This window comes from Haemaphysalis longicornis, unplaced genomic scaffold (assembly GCF_048455015.1).
Source record: "Haemaphysalis longicornis isolate Haplotype H1 unplaced genomic scaffold, Haemaphysalis longicornis Haplotype H1 scaffold_6, whole genome shotgun sequence".
Lineage (NCBI taxonomy): Eukaryota > Metazoa > Arthropoda > Arachnida > Ixodida > Ixodidae > Haemaphysalis > Haemaphysalis longicornis.
Window position 1 is genome coordinate 70,310,333 of NW_027526407.1, and position 16,730 is coordinate 70,327,062.

Genomic DNA, 16,730 nt, shown 5'->3' on the forward strand with positions numbered 1-16,730 from the left:
GTCATAAGGTATGGTAAAGCGCAAATGTGTTTGTGTGTGAGACTGCTGGTGTTTGCAATAAAGACATGCGCTCCTCTTTCTTGCTGCCTCAACATTCTTTTGCTGAGGAGGAACTCGCAAACTAGATGCGTTTTTTGTTTGAGCACAGCTTAAAGGGGCACTGACACAAAAATTTAGCATCTTGTTTTTTTCGTTGCGATAAGTAGCTAGTGACCTACTTATAACCTGTAGAAACCTCATTTGCTTCAGCGTGCGACGGTTGTTTAATTAGAGGGATTTTAAATGCGGCCAGTCGCAGTTTCGGTTTCAGCGAGTGCCGCGAAACGATGGATTTTGTGGATTTTGTGTGAACAAAGCTGACCACGTGACCGTCGGAGGGATATCACAGAGCAGAGCTGCCGTAGCACTGTCGAATCCGCATCGACGGCAGTTTCTGCGAATGCCCCCACGTACTGATCTCGTGAGGCGCTTAATTAAAAAGCGACCGTGGATGTGACAGAGGCGCTGCGAGTGCAAATGCTACCGCGGCTAAAGAACGACGCGCGACGCTCGAGGCGGTGGGTGGCAAGACGCGCGCTGGGAGCAGCCGGCCGGTCTGCCTACAGGTCCGCCTACAGATGTGTTCGGCTCAGCACTGCGGTGGATATTCGAGTGCCGCTCTCGTAAGCGGTGCAGATGACAATTTTTAATGCAACCCGCCATCGCATCATTAACTCCTTTCTCATTTAAGCCACTATGGTCGGGACTTAGGGACAATTTCGTGCAGCGGTAACAAGCTATCACTCGAGCTACCTGCGCCGGCCTGGGCCACTTCGCGGCCGTCATAGAGATAATATACTGACTGCGGCCGTGGTCGCCGCCTGCACAGCGACCGTGCGGCTAGCTCAGTGGGCTTTTCGTGCCTCCGGCGTGTTTTCGCATCCAATGGTAATAAACAGTAATAGAAACAGAGTGCCTGGAATCGCTGTAGAACTTTGGTCGCGGCCAGCTGCCCGATTAGCTGACGAAATCACGGCGCCTCCGCCGCCAACGATCGGGTCGTTCGTTCTCGAGAGCAGAAGCTCCGCCCTCCGGCCCTCCAATTGGAGCGGCGAGCCGGGCGAGCCCGCGTAAAACGCCGGTAGTGCGGAAGCGGCAAACACAAACTCGTGACGTGTTTGGATGTTGTTTATTTACAATTGCGCGTGGTCCTCTGCTGGCTGCTCGGTTGCGTTTCGCACACTTCAAAATTGATTTTAAATATGTTCTAGGCTGTATTCGCCGCTGATATTTTGCAGATGATGTATATGTGTTCCCACCAATCTATCTCCGACGTTATCTCGCCTTCAAAATTTTGTGTCAGTGCCCCTTTAAGCTTGCACTAAAACGGTAGTGTGTGGGAGGTTTCAACAGGCATTAGCAAAACCCAGGCGGTTTGAATTATTCCTTTACGTCTACTACAGCTCACCTCAAAGTCTGGGTGTAGCCTCAATGCATAAACCCCGACTCGGAAACTCAATCGTGCCTTTCAGTAAGTGTCTAATGTTGGCTTGGCTACGGCTTGCAGGTTGGCCGACACGGGCGCAAGTAGAGACGGGTTGGACTCATTCGGCCGAGAGACGGCCGACTCGATGGGGCCTCACGACTTTTGCCGCTGTGTGGTGGATGAATTGCGGCAGACTCTGCGCATGGTCGGACCGTGCTCGGGCTTGCCGGTCGCTGACTGGAATGTGAGTGAGGACCGAACGTGCCCACTGTGCTCTTGCTGAGGGGGCGTGAAAGTGCACTTCGAAATGCGATCTGCCAATCATTCAGTTAATCAACCAGTCGGTTATTCAACCGGTTTGTGTGATGTGCGGGAAAAGGCGCAAGTGTTAGGGGCTTGAATGGAAGGCTGTCAAAATCAGCTTGACTGGGTCATTCAGCCAATATAATATTAATAAGTAAAGTCAACGACAAATGAAATGCGAACATGAAAATATGAACCAGAACACTCAGAATTGAAAAATACTGTTCAAGGAGGTACAGTAATGGGGCACTATTGTTATATTTTCAAAGCAACATTTTCAAACTTTGTTACAATAGTTGAAGCCAAGCCTCAATTTGACTTGCATGAAAAGAAATCGCAATATTTGTGGTTCCGGTTTATATTTTCGTGCTCACATTACAAAAGAAAAATATAGGTGCACCTTAATGTAAAAGGATGAACCACAAGTCATTAACCAGGTCAAAAACAAAAATGACGTTATGTTTTTGACTCGTTCAGTGACCCGTATTTCATATTTTGTATTATTATACTACCTGATGAGATGGTATGCCATCCAACTATTGACTTCAACAGCTTAATGTATGTATTCCTCGGTGGTGCCAGTATTAAGATGTAAAGATATATTTCTCACTTGAAGATTCAACATGTGTGGATTTTGTATTTTTAGACTGTATATAAAAGTTTGGAAGCAGTGTTGCAACTAAATCGACTGTGATGCATTCAATACTCCATGAGTGGGAACAAATTAGTGCATTAACTTAGTGCAATAAATTAGTGCAACAATTTAGTACCATAAATAGAAAATTATAGTAGTGGCAGCCCGAGTGAACAAGTCTGTGAATTCTGTGAGCATGTTTAAGTCCGGTAGTGAACCAGTAAAGCAATACAAAGAGTAGGACGGTTATTGAAAGGAGGTGCAAGACATGAGAAGCATAGTTGAATGCTTTTTTGTTACTTATGTGCGGAATAAGAGCGGGAATTTCAAACTATTGATTGATTTTTAGGGTTTAACGCGCCGACGCAACGCAGGCGATGAGGTGCGCCGTAGTGGAGGGCTCCGGATTAATTTTGACCACCTGGGGATCTTTAACGTGCGCCGAAATCTCGTACACACGGGCGTTTTTGCTTTTCGCCTCCATCAGAAAAGCGGCCGCCGCGGCCGGGAATCGAACCCGCGACCTCGTGCTCAGCAGCGCAACGCCTTAGCCACTGAGCCACCGCGGCGGGTGGGAATTTCAAACTAGAAATAACGAGTACAAGCGCGAAATGTGACATAAAGTCATGCTACCGGGTGCTTTAATGAAAGGCACACAGTTCAACCCGTTGTGTTTGACCGAGGTATTGGAATGCTTTCTGGTTTTCTGGGAAAGTAGCCAACGATTCTTTGGAGCTGCTACCAACAATGAGCTGTCACTCGGGTTTAAAAAAATGTCGGCCTGTCGAATTAGTTTTTTTGCGCGACATTACGCGAAACTGCGGTAGATTACGGTGTCACTGAAGCCATCTCATTGGCTGGTGAATCTATTGTGTGCAATAAATAGGGAATTCATTACCATATAGAAGAGAAACAGAAAAGAGAACAACAAACTTACAAATACAAAAAAAAATGAAGCGAACCAAAAGAAATGGCAATAAAAAACAGCAAAATGGCAATAAAGAAACAATAAACTGACTCACAGTGTGACATTTCGAGAAAAATCGAATGGAACAAGTTTTTAATTAACGCAGTTGTGCTAAATGGTTGGCAATTAGAGCAAATTTCACTCACCGAAAGAATAAACCAAGTCTTCTACTTTGTCAAACTTTTACCAGTCTGCTTACCATTTTTTGCAAAAATTGAAACTTGTTTTCCTGTTTGTGGCATGTTGCACTTTCCAGTAATTTCTCACTTGTAGTTTCACACGTACTTTCAAGCTGCTTTTTGTCAATTTGGCAGCTTGAATTTTAAACCAACTTCCCCACAGCACTGTGACTCCGGGGACGGCCACCGCTTCCACCTGGCCCTCGAAGTGTGGTGGACGGCTCTGCACGTGGTGGACGTCGCCATGTCATTCAACCTGCTCAGAGGTTTGGATAAGGATGGGCTGTTCTTCTTTCCTCCATGTCTTCATTGCGTTTGCACCTAATTGATGCTTGGCAACTTATAAGGAGGGGCAGTGGGACACACATTTCTGCTTGTGAATCATCATCATTATCATCAGCCCGTGTACACCCACTGCAGGGCAAAGGCCTCTCCCATAGATCTCCAACTATCCTGGTCCTGTGCTAACTGCGACCAATTTATCCCCGCAAACTTCTTGATCTCATCTGCCCATCTAACTTTCTGCCGCCCCCTGCAACACTTGCCTTCTCTAGGGATCCACTCTATTACCCTTAATGAAAAATGGTTATCTTGCCTTTGCGCAACATCCCCTGCCCATGCCCATTTCTTCTTCTTAATTTCTACTAATAGGTCCTTAACACGCATTTGTAACCTGACCCACTCCGCTCTCTTCTTGTGCCTTAGTGTTACACCAATCATCTTCCGTTGCAGTGCTCACTGAGTCATCCTGCTTGTGCATGTGCTGTTAACTCATTCTGCGCCGCGGACGAACTCGGCTTTCGTGCATAGGTCTTTTTTTCTTCTTCTGGTGCCCTGCTCCAACTTTTTGTCTTCTTTCAGTATCCTGTGGGAGCCTTTCATTCTCTTTCACTGTCTTGCGTGAGCTTTCTGTCTCCTTTCAGTGCTTGTGCAAGCCTTTAGTCTTTTTTCAGTTTTCAGTACAAGATGTCTATCTTCTTTCAGTATTTTTTCAATGCAGTGCTCCCACTCCTGCGCCAAATGCGCCAATTTGCGCAAAATAAGGTATCTTGCGCCACCCTGATAAAAAAACCACGATTTTGCAAGCAAGTGTGCCAAAAGTGCGCCAAAATTTGTGTCGTGCAAATCGCGTGCAGCCTGTTACAAGCACTACTTCACAGTGGTCTCTAGACATGTATAGCTAATTCGGCTTGATAACTTGAACTCCCTAGCACCCGTCATCGTGTTTGCCGCGGTGAGTTTAGTTGGCGCCGTCACTGTACCGTCGATACAGTGTTTTCGTCTAGCAAGTCATTGCAGCGCTGGCGTACCGCGGTTAAAAACTTTCCTTCTTGCTGTAGTTTCCAATGGTTCCTGCTATAAACAATAGGTAGTTTTAGGTGGCGTTTATTGCCAGCCCTCTCCGCTCCGAGATCCAGCGGGAGCGCCGTTTCGCGGCATGCGTGACGCGCTTGGTTGCAAGCTCCCGCTTCGCTTGTTGGGCTCGCGGAGTGGACCGTCGCAAGGGAAGCGGGTCGTGAAAAACGACCAGTCTCTCTGAAGCATGAACCTCATGGAGCGTTTTCTGCTCGCGAAAACGCGCCGCGCACGCCACAGGCGCGCTGGTGCCGCCGCGTAACCACCCGCACGCTGCGCGCGGCACGGCAACATGGCGGCGGCTGCGGCCGCGACATGGGCCGCGAAGTGGTGTGGGGAGCTCGAGCGACCACTTTTAAGCGCTCTCTGAAATCCTGCTCAAGGCACACACGAAGTTGCTTGTGGGGTAAAGGAGCTTATAATGTGGGCGAAATCAGTACTATGAAACATCATCCGCGTTGCTAGTGAAAGCGTCCATGCAATATCTGCCGGGGTGGTAAGCCTAAATACCTCCAGCGGAGCCAGCCGGCCGTGACCGGGGTGTCTCGAGCACTTCAAAACTGCCGCCATGAGGCATTTTCTGAGCGAGGCAGAAGCTGCCGCGTGCGTGAAAAAATCGCACGCGCAACGCCGACGCGCATGAATCGCATGCAAAAATGCTCCATGCGCATTTCTCGTGCGCATTTCCAGCTAGCGTGGAAGGTGCGCACGAGGACTGATAGCAAGCGCCTGCATCCAATAAACTGAAACAGTAAAACACGAGGGCTTGCATCAACAATAATAAGCTAGAATGGCCTCAACAATTAACAAACTAGAGAAAAGGCGCCAGAGACGCGTTTTTTTGCTATGCAGGTTTGCCGAAGCCTCTCAATATTCATTATCGTGTTGCATGTTGCCTTTTATCAGCACCAGAAAGGGACTAAATACCTGACAAATTATGTTTTGTTGCATTTTTGCTATTGCGTGATACTTAGGGGATTTAATTGCATCAAACTTCTGGCGACTTCTAGCGACTGTTTCCAAACAAGTGGAAAAAAAATCCTATTGTCCCAGGGATGCCAAATTGGGCTACAAATAGCCAAATACGGCTACTTTCTGTGGTTGGCTATGTGGCTATTCTTGGGCTATTGGGAGAGCTGACTGTGAAAGCTATTTTTAATGCATGTTCGACAAGATGACCATTATTCTTCAGCTGTGCCGTCCATTTGTGATCGCAAGTGTGAAAAGCACGTTGAAGCACATTCCATGGTGACCACCTCCACATCAATTACTGGACGATACTGGTCAAGTTTTAGTGTTGAGAGATGCTTTGGACACGTGTAGCAGTTGATGTTTAGTTGCTCCAAGGTGCTCCAAAACTGGCATTTACGTGCTCCAAATTGCTCCAAAATGAATAATTTTCTGATACAAAAATTGCTCCAAATCACCATTCATCAGTGGTACCACTGTCAGTGTGAACTTTCTGTCTTCTTTCAGTGCTTGTGCAAGCCTTTAGTCTTTTTTAGTTTTCAGTGCAAGATTTCTATGTTCATTCAGTGCCTAGTGCAAGCCTTTGGTCTTTTTTCAATGCGAGCTTTTTGTCTTCTTTCAGTGCCTAGTGAAAGCCTTTAGTCTTTTTTCAGTACAATATTTATATCTTCTTTCAGTGCCTTGTGCTAGCCTTTTACCTTCTTTCACTGTATCGTGCAAACTGTCCGTCTTCTTTCGGTGCCCTGTGCAATCTTTTTGTCCTCGTTCAATTCCCTGTTCTATCCTTTCGCCTTCTTTCACAATATTGTGCGAGCTGTCCGGTTCCTTTTGAGGCCTTTTGCGAGCGTTTTCTTTCAGTTTCCTGTGCAAGTATTTCATCTTGCTTGAGCCTACCTTGTATTTGCTTCTTATCTTTCAATGCCTTGGGCTAGACTCTTGCCTTTTTTCATGGTCTTGCGCAAACTTTTGCATTTTCTTTCGACACCTGTGAGCTTTTCATCTTCTTTCTGTTTTTTGTATAAGCCGTTTTTCTTCTTTCAATATCTTGCGCGAGATTTTTGGCTTCTTTCAGTGTTCTACAGAAACTGGGTGCTTCGCACACTGTTGGTTGGTGGTAGCAGCACACGATCTGCATTCACACAAAAGCAGGGGAAAGTTGTTAATCTACAGTGAAAACATTTGAGAAATTGCACCCTTCTTAATCTTTTGCACCTTTATTTATCTTTATCTTTATCTTTTTGAAAGCAACAAAAAAAAGCTGCTTTGTGGAACGTTTTGAGTGGTTTTGAAGAATTCAGGTTTGATTCATTGCGTAATGAGAGACCCCCTGAGTGACTTGCAAATCTAATCGGTCCAACTAAACTTGCCAAAGTTTCTTTCAAGGAATAGATTATCGAACTTGTATTCTCAGCAAAAGAAATTCGCCATTTTCAGGCATTAAGGAAATGAAATGCTCTCAATTTGCAAAATAACCTTTTGAAAGCCTTCAGGACTTCTTAAACTCACTCAAGATATTCAGGAACGGACATTAAATTAACAATGCCGGGCATAGAACTCTTTATAGGCACCTTTACGGCAAATTTCAACAGATGATCAGTCCATAAACATAAAAACTGGCCCCTTTACTAGTCCTTTTATGAGCTGATCTGTTTCTTAGGAAATACCTAAAATCGGATAAACAACGACTATTTCGGATAAACGACCTAAAATAAACAACCAGAGAAACAACGATGAACAAAGCTATTTAGAGTGCTTGAGCAACAAGAAGCATGTTTTGTGGAGCAGGACTATACTGTTCATTGGTTGTTCATCATTCTGAAAACCAAATACAATAGCAGAGCCGCCATTGAAAAACTCCTTCCATACCACGTGCTTTTACAAATTAATGCACAAGATTCTTGGAACATCTCAGCCAGTGTTCCAACTAAGTTAGATGCAAGCTAGTGACATTGTTGTATTTCTCTTTGCAGCTTTTAAAAACAACGTTAGTGTAATATTTTGTCTGCATGATTTGGTGCCTGTAGAACCAATGACAAGCAATATATGATGACACAAGACAAACCATGCTTGTTGATTCGATCTGTTACGCAATACATTTCTCTGAACTGCATTTAGATCTATGCTAATGGCTAGTAAGAAGTAGTTTGCTGCTTGTTCGTGTATGTAACTGATGGTTATTGAGCGTAAGCAGCGAACGACACTTCCTCAAGCTATACTCAGGTACAAGTTAGGAACGGCAATAGCTCATGTAGTGTACCACTCTACCGAAGCGACGATCGGAAATTTCAGAGCGTGTGTGCGCATTTCTGAAAGGAGATTGCAACCAACGCAAACATCGTCTGCTTTTTCTTATCTAGTTTGTTGTCATCGGTGCACTAATCTACAACCATATTGTGGGGGGACGTGGCTCTTAGAACTATTTCTTTTAATTTCTAAGGGAACTCTGAAACTTGTCAGTCTTGCTGCTTTTTTCCCACTGATTTAAAATATGCCATTATTTTTTGAGTAAGTCAATTAGCTCCAGAGATAAGCAGAGGTAATTAGTCATTTTTGGAGAACCAATAGACAGAACAGTGCTGGTCATAATACTGTAATCTTTATATTTTCCAACACTATTAACCCTGGTGGATGCAATGTAGGAAGCGTTTTTTTAATGCACTGCTTGCAACTAATTTTACAGCTCATTAAACTTTGGTGTTTGAAATGGGCATTAAAAATGGTTCCTTGCCACTGGTGCCACCAAAGTTTAATGAGCTGTAAAATTACTTCCAAGCGGTGCATCAAAAACCACTTCTCTTATTGCATTCACCAGGGTTCATAGTATTGAAAAATATTATGACCAGCACTGTTTTGTCTATTGTTGCTCCAGAAATGACTAATTACCTCTGCTTATCTTTGGAGCTAATTGACTGACTCAAAAAATAATGGCATATTTGATATCAGTGGGAAAAAAGCAGCAAGACTGGCAAGTTTCACAGAGTTTACTTAGAAATTAAAAGGAGCTGTTTTAAGAGCAGTGTCCTCCCTTAAGTCCAAAACATGCTGGAAAGAAACTGCGTCATGTTGCAAACTCTGGCAGTAATTCACAATCTTTGCACCATGTCCTGGAAGAGCAGCCGACTTCAGCCGTAAGATCCAGGGGCAACTTCCGTTGTCGTTTTTAAGTTGTCCCCGAGTATAGTGATTTTGTAACGTGAGGTGCAGTGGGTTTATGAAGCTACCTTGCATGAGCTCCTCTCCCCACATGTCTTGTGTTCAAAGGGAGAGACAAGGAAAGAAATTTAAGCCATTCGTTCTAAACAGAGCTTTCAAATCGCAAATTCAGTTTCCATTCGCGATGGTTCTCTTGACCACCTGCTGGGCTCTTCAAGTTGCGTCACTGACAGTAAAGGCCTGGGGAATCAAGTTGTAGGTGTAGCACTTTGGTGTGTTTTTTGTTGCCTTTTTGACAGGTCTGGTGGTGCCCTTCTGCGATCTGGGTGGATTCGGTCAGAACGGTCTCTTTGCACAAGTGGCGGCCCTTTTCATGGCTGACCTCTGCCGCATCTCGTCGCGACAGTTTGTGGTAAGAGGCTGAACCCAGTGACTGCTTCAAAGCAAACTTTACCTGAAGGAGTCGCGTGACAAAATGCCCCCCCTTGGATTCACATGTCTGGTCGGAGTGCATGCTTGGGAGGGAAATGTTCGGCATTTGAAGGTTTCAAAGGGTACATACTGCAGAAATAATGGCCTTCCTTCAACTACTACTAATTTAAAGTAAAGCTTTCCGCCTCTACCAGCCAACGATTCTTTTGCGGCATGCAGGACAATAAACTCCCAACGCGGCGGAGGTGGCGGAGGAGGGGGGGGGGTTCACCCACAGAGCACACTGTAGATGGCGTGGCGAATTTACCCAGCGTTCCCCCGCGGAAGTGCGTGCTCGCCAGCGGGCGCGTCGGCAGTACGGCTTTGTCGTCTGCTTTAACGACGGTTGTTTTGCGCCTGTTTTGGCGCAGCTTCGCAACCAGTGCGCGCTTCCTTCGCACGGCTTGATTAACTTGTTCGACAGCACCTCTTGAGTAATCCGCACCCGACTGAATTAAGTGGTCGTGTGGCAAAGATGCGTTTACGATTGGTTTGCAGGGCGGAAAAACATAATGTAGAGACCACATACAGACATCTGGCCTCTAGAGAAACGCTACCTTTTACGCACTGCTTGCCACGAATGGGACTCCTTTTTCCAAATTGAGGATTACCGATTGGTTGTGTTTTAAGAGGTATTACAAAAGGCAAAAGTAGCAACTAGTCATAATAAATAGCGATTAAAGAAGTCCCCTCAATTTTCTTGCAATTCTCAAACTTACTAAATGAACTAGTTTTAATCGGCATAAACAGGAATCACTAAGCTCACATGCTGAATTGTTTCAGTATCTGCACTTGTGTCGCGCGGTGGTGTAGCCCGGATCTAGCACATCAGGATGGCTAGGTTCCGCTGTCTCACCCTTCGAAAGATGCTCCTTTTCGTTTTCTTTGTTCCGACTCGTGGCCGGGCTACAGCAGCGGCAACTGCCGCTTTAGCCCGGCTGTGGCCGACGCTGCTGCTGCGTTTGGGACGCCGCCCCGCGAATTCAGAGTAACGGCTGGCAGAAGCTCTGGTTTCACTCTTTGTAGAGCCACGTGTGGGAATTCAAGTGATTTCGCATGGGCAATTGTTGTGGGTGTCGTTTAAAGCTCTGCTTTCCAGCCACCTTCACAGCGTGGATTGGAGCCATTATTTTTTTTTGTATTTTCAGATTTGCTTTGAGGTGTGCTGTTTGAGGGCCCTTCAAGCTGTTTCAACAGCCTTCTGCCTGGTCTCCCCGCAACACGCTTGTAAAATAAGTTCAATTTAATTCAATTCAACAAGGGCTTGGGGATTAACTGGCATGCTTGTATGTTGCATCGCTTAGCTTGGCAGCATCGGGGTCAGCTGTGGGTTAACTGCAACGAAGCAAGGTTTCTTTTTTTTCAATACAGATAACATATCACCTACACCCCCATCAAAATTGGAGAAAATACAGCTCTATGCAGACATCAGTGTGAAGGTGGGAAAATTAAACCGCATAGAGCAAACCTCTATTGCATTTAGGGATTAAAAACCAGCCAAGGAGACGGAGACACAAGGAAAGAAACATACAGGACGGTGCTGTACTAACAATGATGCTAGACAGACTTCCGTCCTGTCTGTTTCTTTCCTCGTGTCTCCGTCTTCTTGGCTGGTTTTTAATCCCTAAATCATGAACCAACAGGCCCAGTTTTCCACGTTGCTCTATTGCATTCCTCGCTAGGAGCGAGATAGGTCGGATGGGTCGGTCAGATCGGATGGAAGAAGAGTTTACGTGGCGGGGGTGGCAGACGACTTTCGTTTTTGACGACATTTGTAGTGAAGCAAGCAGATGTGCAGGCAATGTTTCTTGCTTTGGTTTCAGAGTTTGGGTTTGAAGAGCGCCATGCCCGTCGTGGAAGTCGGGGACGGAGCCTTTCCGTGTGCGTGCGTGCGGGAAGCCTGGGCCATGCTCGCTGACCTGATTGGCCGTAGGCACGAACACTTTGCCGAGGAGGTAATACACATACATACTACCGCGCTTGTTTTCCTTGTCTGTACTCTAGAGGCTTGATCAAGGAGCCCGCGACGAAATGGGAAATTGTATTTTCGTTTTTCTGCTTTGTGTGAGTGGTGATTGTTGTCGTAGGATGTGACTATGGTCGATTGGTTTGCGGTTTTATAATATTTGATGGTTTTATAATATTTGAAGTTGAGGGGATTGTCAACTAGGAGAAAGCAGTTGTGCCTAAGTGTTCTTCGCTGTGTCCCCTTTTTTGTTTTGCTGTTTATCGTGTTGAGCTTCTATCACCAACTAACCCAAACCTCTGAAATGAAAAATCAGTGCCTTTAGTTTATCTAAGGATGCAACAAGACGTGATTGATTGATTGTAGGGTTTAACGCGCCGACGCAGCGCAGGCGATGAGGCGCGCCGTAGTGGAGGTCTCTGGATTAATTTGGACCACCTGGGGATCTTTACCGTGCGCCGAAATCTCGTACACACGAGCGTTTTTGCTTTTCGCCTCCATCAGAAAAGCGGCCGCCGCGGCCGGGAATCGAACCCGCGACCTTGTGCTCAGCAGCACAACGCCTTAGCCACTGAGCCACCGCGGCAGGTTGCAACAAGACGTGAGCTATGTCATTACACAAAATGAAACAAAACAAGAAACAAGGTGTTTCAGCTCGGAAAATCTCCGCATCACGTTTGGACAAGTAGCTTTGAGTTTGGACAAGTCCTTGAGTGAAAGTTTTGTAATTAAAATAACGTCAATGCGGCATTTACTGTGAACTTTTGCCAAAACCACAAGTAATCGCCTGTAAACTGCGTACCTGTGTTCTAGCAATTCTCTTCAAACTCAAGTCACTGAAACTCTCTTCAAAGCAAGTTTTTGTAGTTTGCCACCGAAAGCAGGAATCATTTTTACTGACGAAAGGAACCATTAAGCCGTTGACCTCTTTGATCTTGAATGGATAGAGTCGAGCAGTGATTTCTAATCAGTGCGACCTTACATTGTTGAAAGAACTTCATGCGATAAACTTGTTTCTCAGTGGCAAATTTTCGTGGAGGAATAGGATTAAGTCCATGGGGAACAGCTGAGTGACGTATACTCTTCGGCAGTTTAAAGAGTAAATTGAGAAGCCATGTGCTATGTGCTTGGCATATGCATCAACGCAGTCGTCACGTGCCTTCACAATCTACAGTAGAACCCCGCTCTTACACTCCTCAGTGCTGCGTTTTCTCGACTGCTACGTTGTTTTTGTCTAGTCCCGGCGCAGCTCACATAGAGTCCTATGTATTAAAGTCCTCACTGTTACGTCGCGGCTCAGAGTATGTTCCCACCCGCCGCGGTGGCTCAGTGGCTAAGGCGTTGCGCTGCTGAGCACGAGGTCGCGGGTTCGATTCCCGGCCGCGGCGGCCGCTTTTCTGATGGAGGCGAAAAGCAAAAACGCCCGTGTGTACGAGATTTCAGCGCATGTTAAAGATCCCCAGGTGGTCAAAATTAATCCGGAGCCCTCCACTACGGCGCGCCTCATCGCCTGCATTGCGTCGGCGCGTTAAACCCTACAATCAATCAATCAATCAGAGTATGTTCCCAGATCATTCGTCGCAGTCTGACACTCCGAAGCTGCCCGGGCAGCATGCACGGACCGCCATTTTAATGTTTGACGAGCCTTGGCCAGGCTTGGCTACGGAACTGACTGCATGAAGCCGCACGCCGGTGCGATTCGGCACCACTAGGTGGCCCTATGTTACTTCATGCTATCACCATCATCACTGCGCTTACAATGGAAGTTTCACTTCGGATGCCGGAAGTGCGTGTTTGCCATAAAGCACCACCGCAAGAATGGCACACGCTCTCGTCGTCATCGTGCGCTTCAAGCTTTGAGAACACTGTTGAACTTTCAACCGCGAACTTTGCCGTGCCTTGATGGCGTCGCGAAAATGGGAGGCGCTTTTCCTTCAGTTAAAGCTTGACGTACTAAACGCAGAAGACAAGCAGCCAGCGCGGAAGAAAGTTGACATCGCTAGGGACCTAGCATTGCCACGCGTGGTGTTTTCCAGCGATCGCAAAAGGCGGCAATCCTACATTCTCGAGTTTTGTAAAGTTCGAAAGCCAAAGTTGCAGAAATACATGGTTGCAAGGCAAAGCTACGCTGTTTTCGTTCATTTCAGAAGGTTTCCTCGCTGCTCTGTTTTCCTGGTTGTTACGTTTTGTTTTTCCGGTCCGGTGAAAAACGTATGAACGGGGTTCCACTGTATATTGTCACCCACTTCTTTGATAGAGGAATCAACCTGGAATAATTATTTGCACTTCTTCTTTCCCCTCTCTCTGTCAGGGCTTCTGGACGTACGTCAACTTTGTCCTCGAGGTGGTCTGTCCGCAGTCAAAGCCTGAGCCGGAAATGAGTTTGAGTGAGTGCTGCCCTCTCTTGAGTGAGGACGAGGCCTTTAGTTATTTGCGGTCATCTTTCGCTTCCTTTGACTTAGTCAGTCAACGAAGTCGGGCTGATTGATGGTGGGCGCGCCATATTTTTTGTCATAACATCCTTTGACGCTTTGTGCATGTGGTAGAGCTACTGGATTTGTTCTGAATCTTCAGCAGTGGTGCAGCTGATAGGACGTTGCTTTAAAGGGGCCATGCAGACAAATACAAGTTTGTTTTATTCGAAAGATTTCATGTTTTATGCCCCCAGCGTTGTCCGGCAGCAAACGATGCCATATTCGCTGAGAAATTACACAATTCAGGTTAAAATTTTGACTCTGCCGCCAAATCGTGTGTTTTTGTGACGTCTGCAATAAAGTCACAAAAGCGGGTATCCAAACGAACTTCCAGTGCGTCATTAGGCTCTGCAGCCTTGCTTACCATCAGTCCCCCCTGATAGCGCTACCGTATACAGCCGTGGACCGTTGTCCACCGTTGCTTTGCTTTTGACTGTATTTGCACCTGGCTTGTTTTTGTTACGGCAGAAAGTAATCGCTTCATGAAACATGGGGTATCCTCGACAAACATGGTCACATAAGACAATGTCGCTTACGCCAATTTCGTGTGAGACAACTCCAAAGCGGTGTACTGTTGTACAGCTAAAACAAGCGTAGTGCACCCAGTACCAACAGCAGTGCGCATCGGTAGTTCTATGTTTACGTGTGTTTTCGTAACTTCCACTTTTTGCCCCACCGTTCCTGCTGCTTTATAAAGAATGTGCACTAATTGTAAGCGCAAACAGCTCGTTTGGCAAGCTTTTATAAGCCCTGCCTAATTTGCGTTCACTTTTGCCGGCCTCAGCCAATCGCTCAGCTGGGCATGTGACATCATAGGTTCTCTTGCGGGAAATGAACTGGGGGTTCGCAGGGCCATTTCCTTTTTTCCTAATTGTAGAGCTTATTTGAGCGAAGTTTACGTTAAAAGTGGTGTCAGCATAATTCTAACGAGGCAATGTTTCGAATGAACCAAACTTGTGTTTTGTCTGCACGGCCCTTTAAGCGATAATGTGCAGTTAGCACAGTGATAAAAATGTTTTCAGTGCTGGTCCATATTGTGTCACAGTGCAGCGCAAATGTTAAGCATTTGTAAATATTTTTCGCATTTCTTCAGCGCCTTTTTTAGAAAAGCGCTTTTCATGGCTGGAATGCAGTGGCGTGAGCTCTAGCTCTCTGGAATCGAACAAAGTTGCATTTTATCTTCACGGCTCCAGGGGTCTTAAAACATTTTCTTTCAATTTTTAAGTAAACTCTGTGAAACGTGTCAGTCTTGCTGCTTTTTTTCCACTGATTTCAAATATGCCATTATTTTTTGTCAGTCAATTAGTTCCCAATATAATTAGAGATAATGAGCCATTTTTGGAGGAAAAAAAACTAATCTTCATATTTTCTGGTGACATGAACCCTGGGGGATACAATGTAGGAAGCATTTTTTTAATGCATCAGTTGGAACTAATTTTACAGCTCGTTAAAGTTTGGTCTATGAAATGGGTGTTCAAAATTGTTCCTTGCCACTGGTGCCACCAAGTTGTCGGTCGTTCCTCCAAAAAATGGCTGTGTAATTATTTTGGGAACTAATTGACTGACTCAAAAAATAATGCCATATTTGAAATCAGTTGGAAAAAAAGCAGCAACACCAACAAGTTTCACAGAGTTTACTTAAAAATAAAAAATTAAAGCTGTTCCACTCAATGTGAAAGCTGTCGGAAGTGCAGAGCAGTGATTCGCCATAATGGGCTGTAGCGCCGTTATCCGCTCACTGCTACCACAAAATGCGATTCAAACTTCCCGCCTTTGCAGTGCTCGCGTGCCCCCTGCCCGAAACAGCGTCGGCAGGAGTTCTCTTCTTTTTGTGCTTGCTTTTCCTCCCGCACGTGCTGGCTTTAACTGCCACTTTTTTTCACTTAATATCTTAAAAAACCAACCCAACGAGCGTTCCTAACTAAATGAACGCTGGCGCTGCCGGTCAATTACATATATTTTGCCTCAAATGCACCTGCGGTTTTCTTTGCGCTAAACAACGGGGAGATGTGTGACAAGCGCCGGCGGTTCATGAGTTTCTAAAGCTTGACTATATAGACCGCTTGGCTTTCGACGCTTCTGGGTTACGCCGCGACAACGAAATGCCGTGTGGTTCTACTTGAGTCCAGTGAGCGAGCTACGACAACAATGTGAGCCCCTAAAGCGCTCTGCACTTAAAAGAAATTGTTTTAAGGCCGGTGTCTTCCCAGCCGCTTGAAGGCACAGTAATTGAATGAAATGAGGAGTTGTTGCTGTCTTGTTCTTCGCAGCCGGGTTCTGCCTGTCGTCGTTCACAGCAGGCGTGGAACGCACTGAAAGAGACTCCTTCTGCCTCTGGTTGCTGGCTGCTGCAGCTGAGGCAAGAAAAAATTGTGTGTGGGGTGCCAAGGTACGAAAAGCTGTTAACATTACACTTGCATGGACGATCGCTTGTGCGGGGTTTTTGAGGCAGAAGGGACATATCGTACAGTTACCATGTTTGCCTGATTCTAACGCACATCCTTTTTTGCAAGAAGTAGCCTACAGATTTGTGTGCGCGTTACAATCGGGCTCAAAACCAAAATAAACGTCAAGCGGCCAGCAACATCGCCATGGACATGAACACTTTCTAAAATCCAACTAACGTATTTACTCGAATCTAACGCGCACCTTTTTTCCGGAAAAATAGCTAAATAGCTTCCGAAATCACATGCGCTTTACGATCGAGTATGACTCAAAACTGCGGCGCCGTGTCGTCATCGACGCTTCAAGGGGGCCGCTTAACGACTGTACGCGTAGCCAGCACTTTGCAGT

General features: G+C 45.9%; 1 protein-coding gene across 1 annotated transcript in view; it reads left to right on the top strand.

Annotated features, from left to right (window-relative positions):
• Positions 1-16,730, top strand: part of LOC144142914 (protein MMS22-like) — an 80,065-nt gene that overhangs the window by 9,442 nt on the left and 53,893 nt on the right. Inside the window, exons 5-10 of the mRNA XM_077674752.1 lie at positions 1,547-1,709; positions 3,712-3,814; positions 9,326-9,438; positions 11,321-11,452; positions 13,775-13,850; positions 16,208-16,326. Coding sequence (XP_077530878.1) covers positions 1,547-1,709; positions 3,712-3,814; positions 9,326-9,438; positions 11,321-11,452; positions 13,775-13,850; positions 16,208-16,326 — 706 coding nt within the window. The remainder of the gene's footprint in view (positions 1-1,546; positions 1,710-3,711; positions 3,815-9,325; positions 9,439-11,320; positions 11,453-13,774; positions 13,851-16,207; positions 16,327-16,730) is intronic.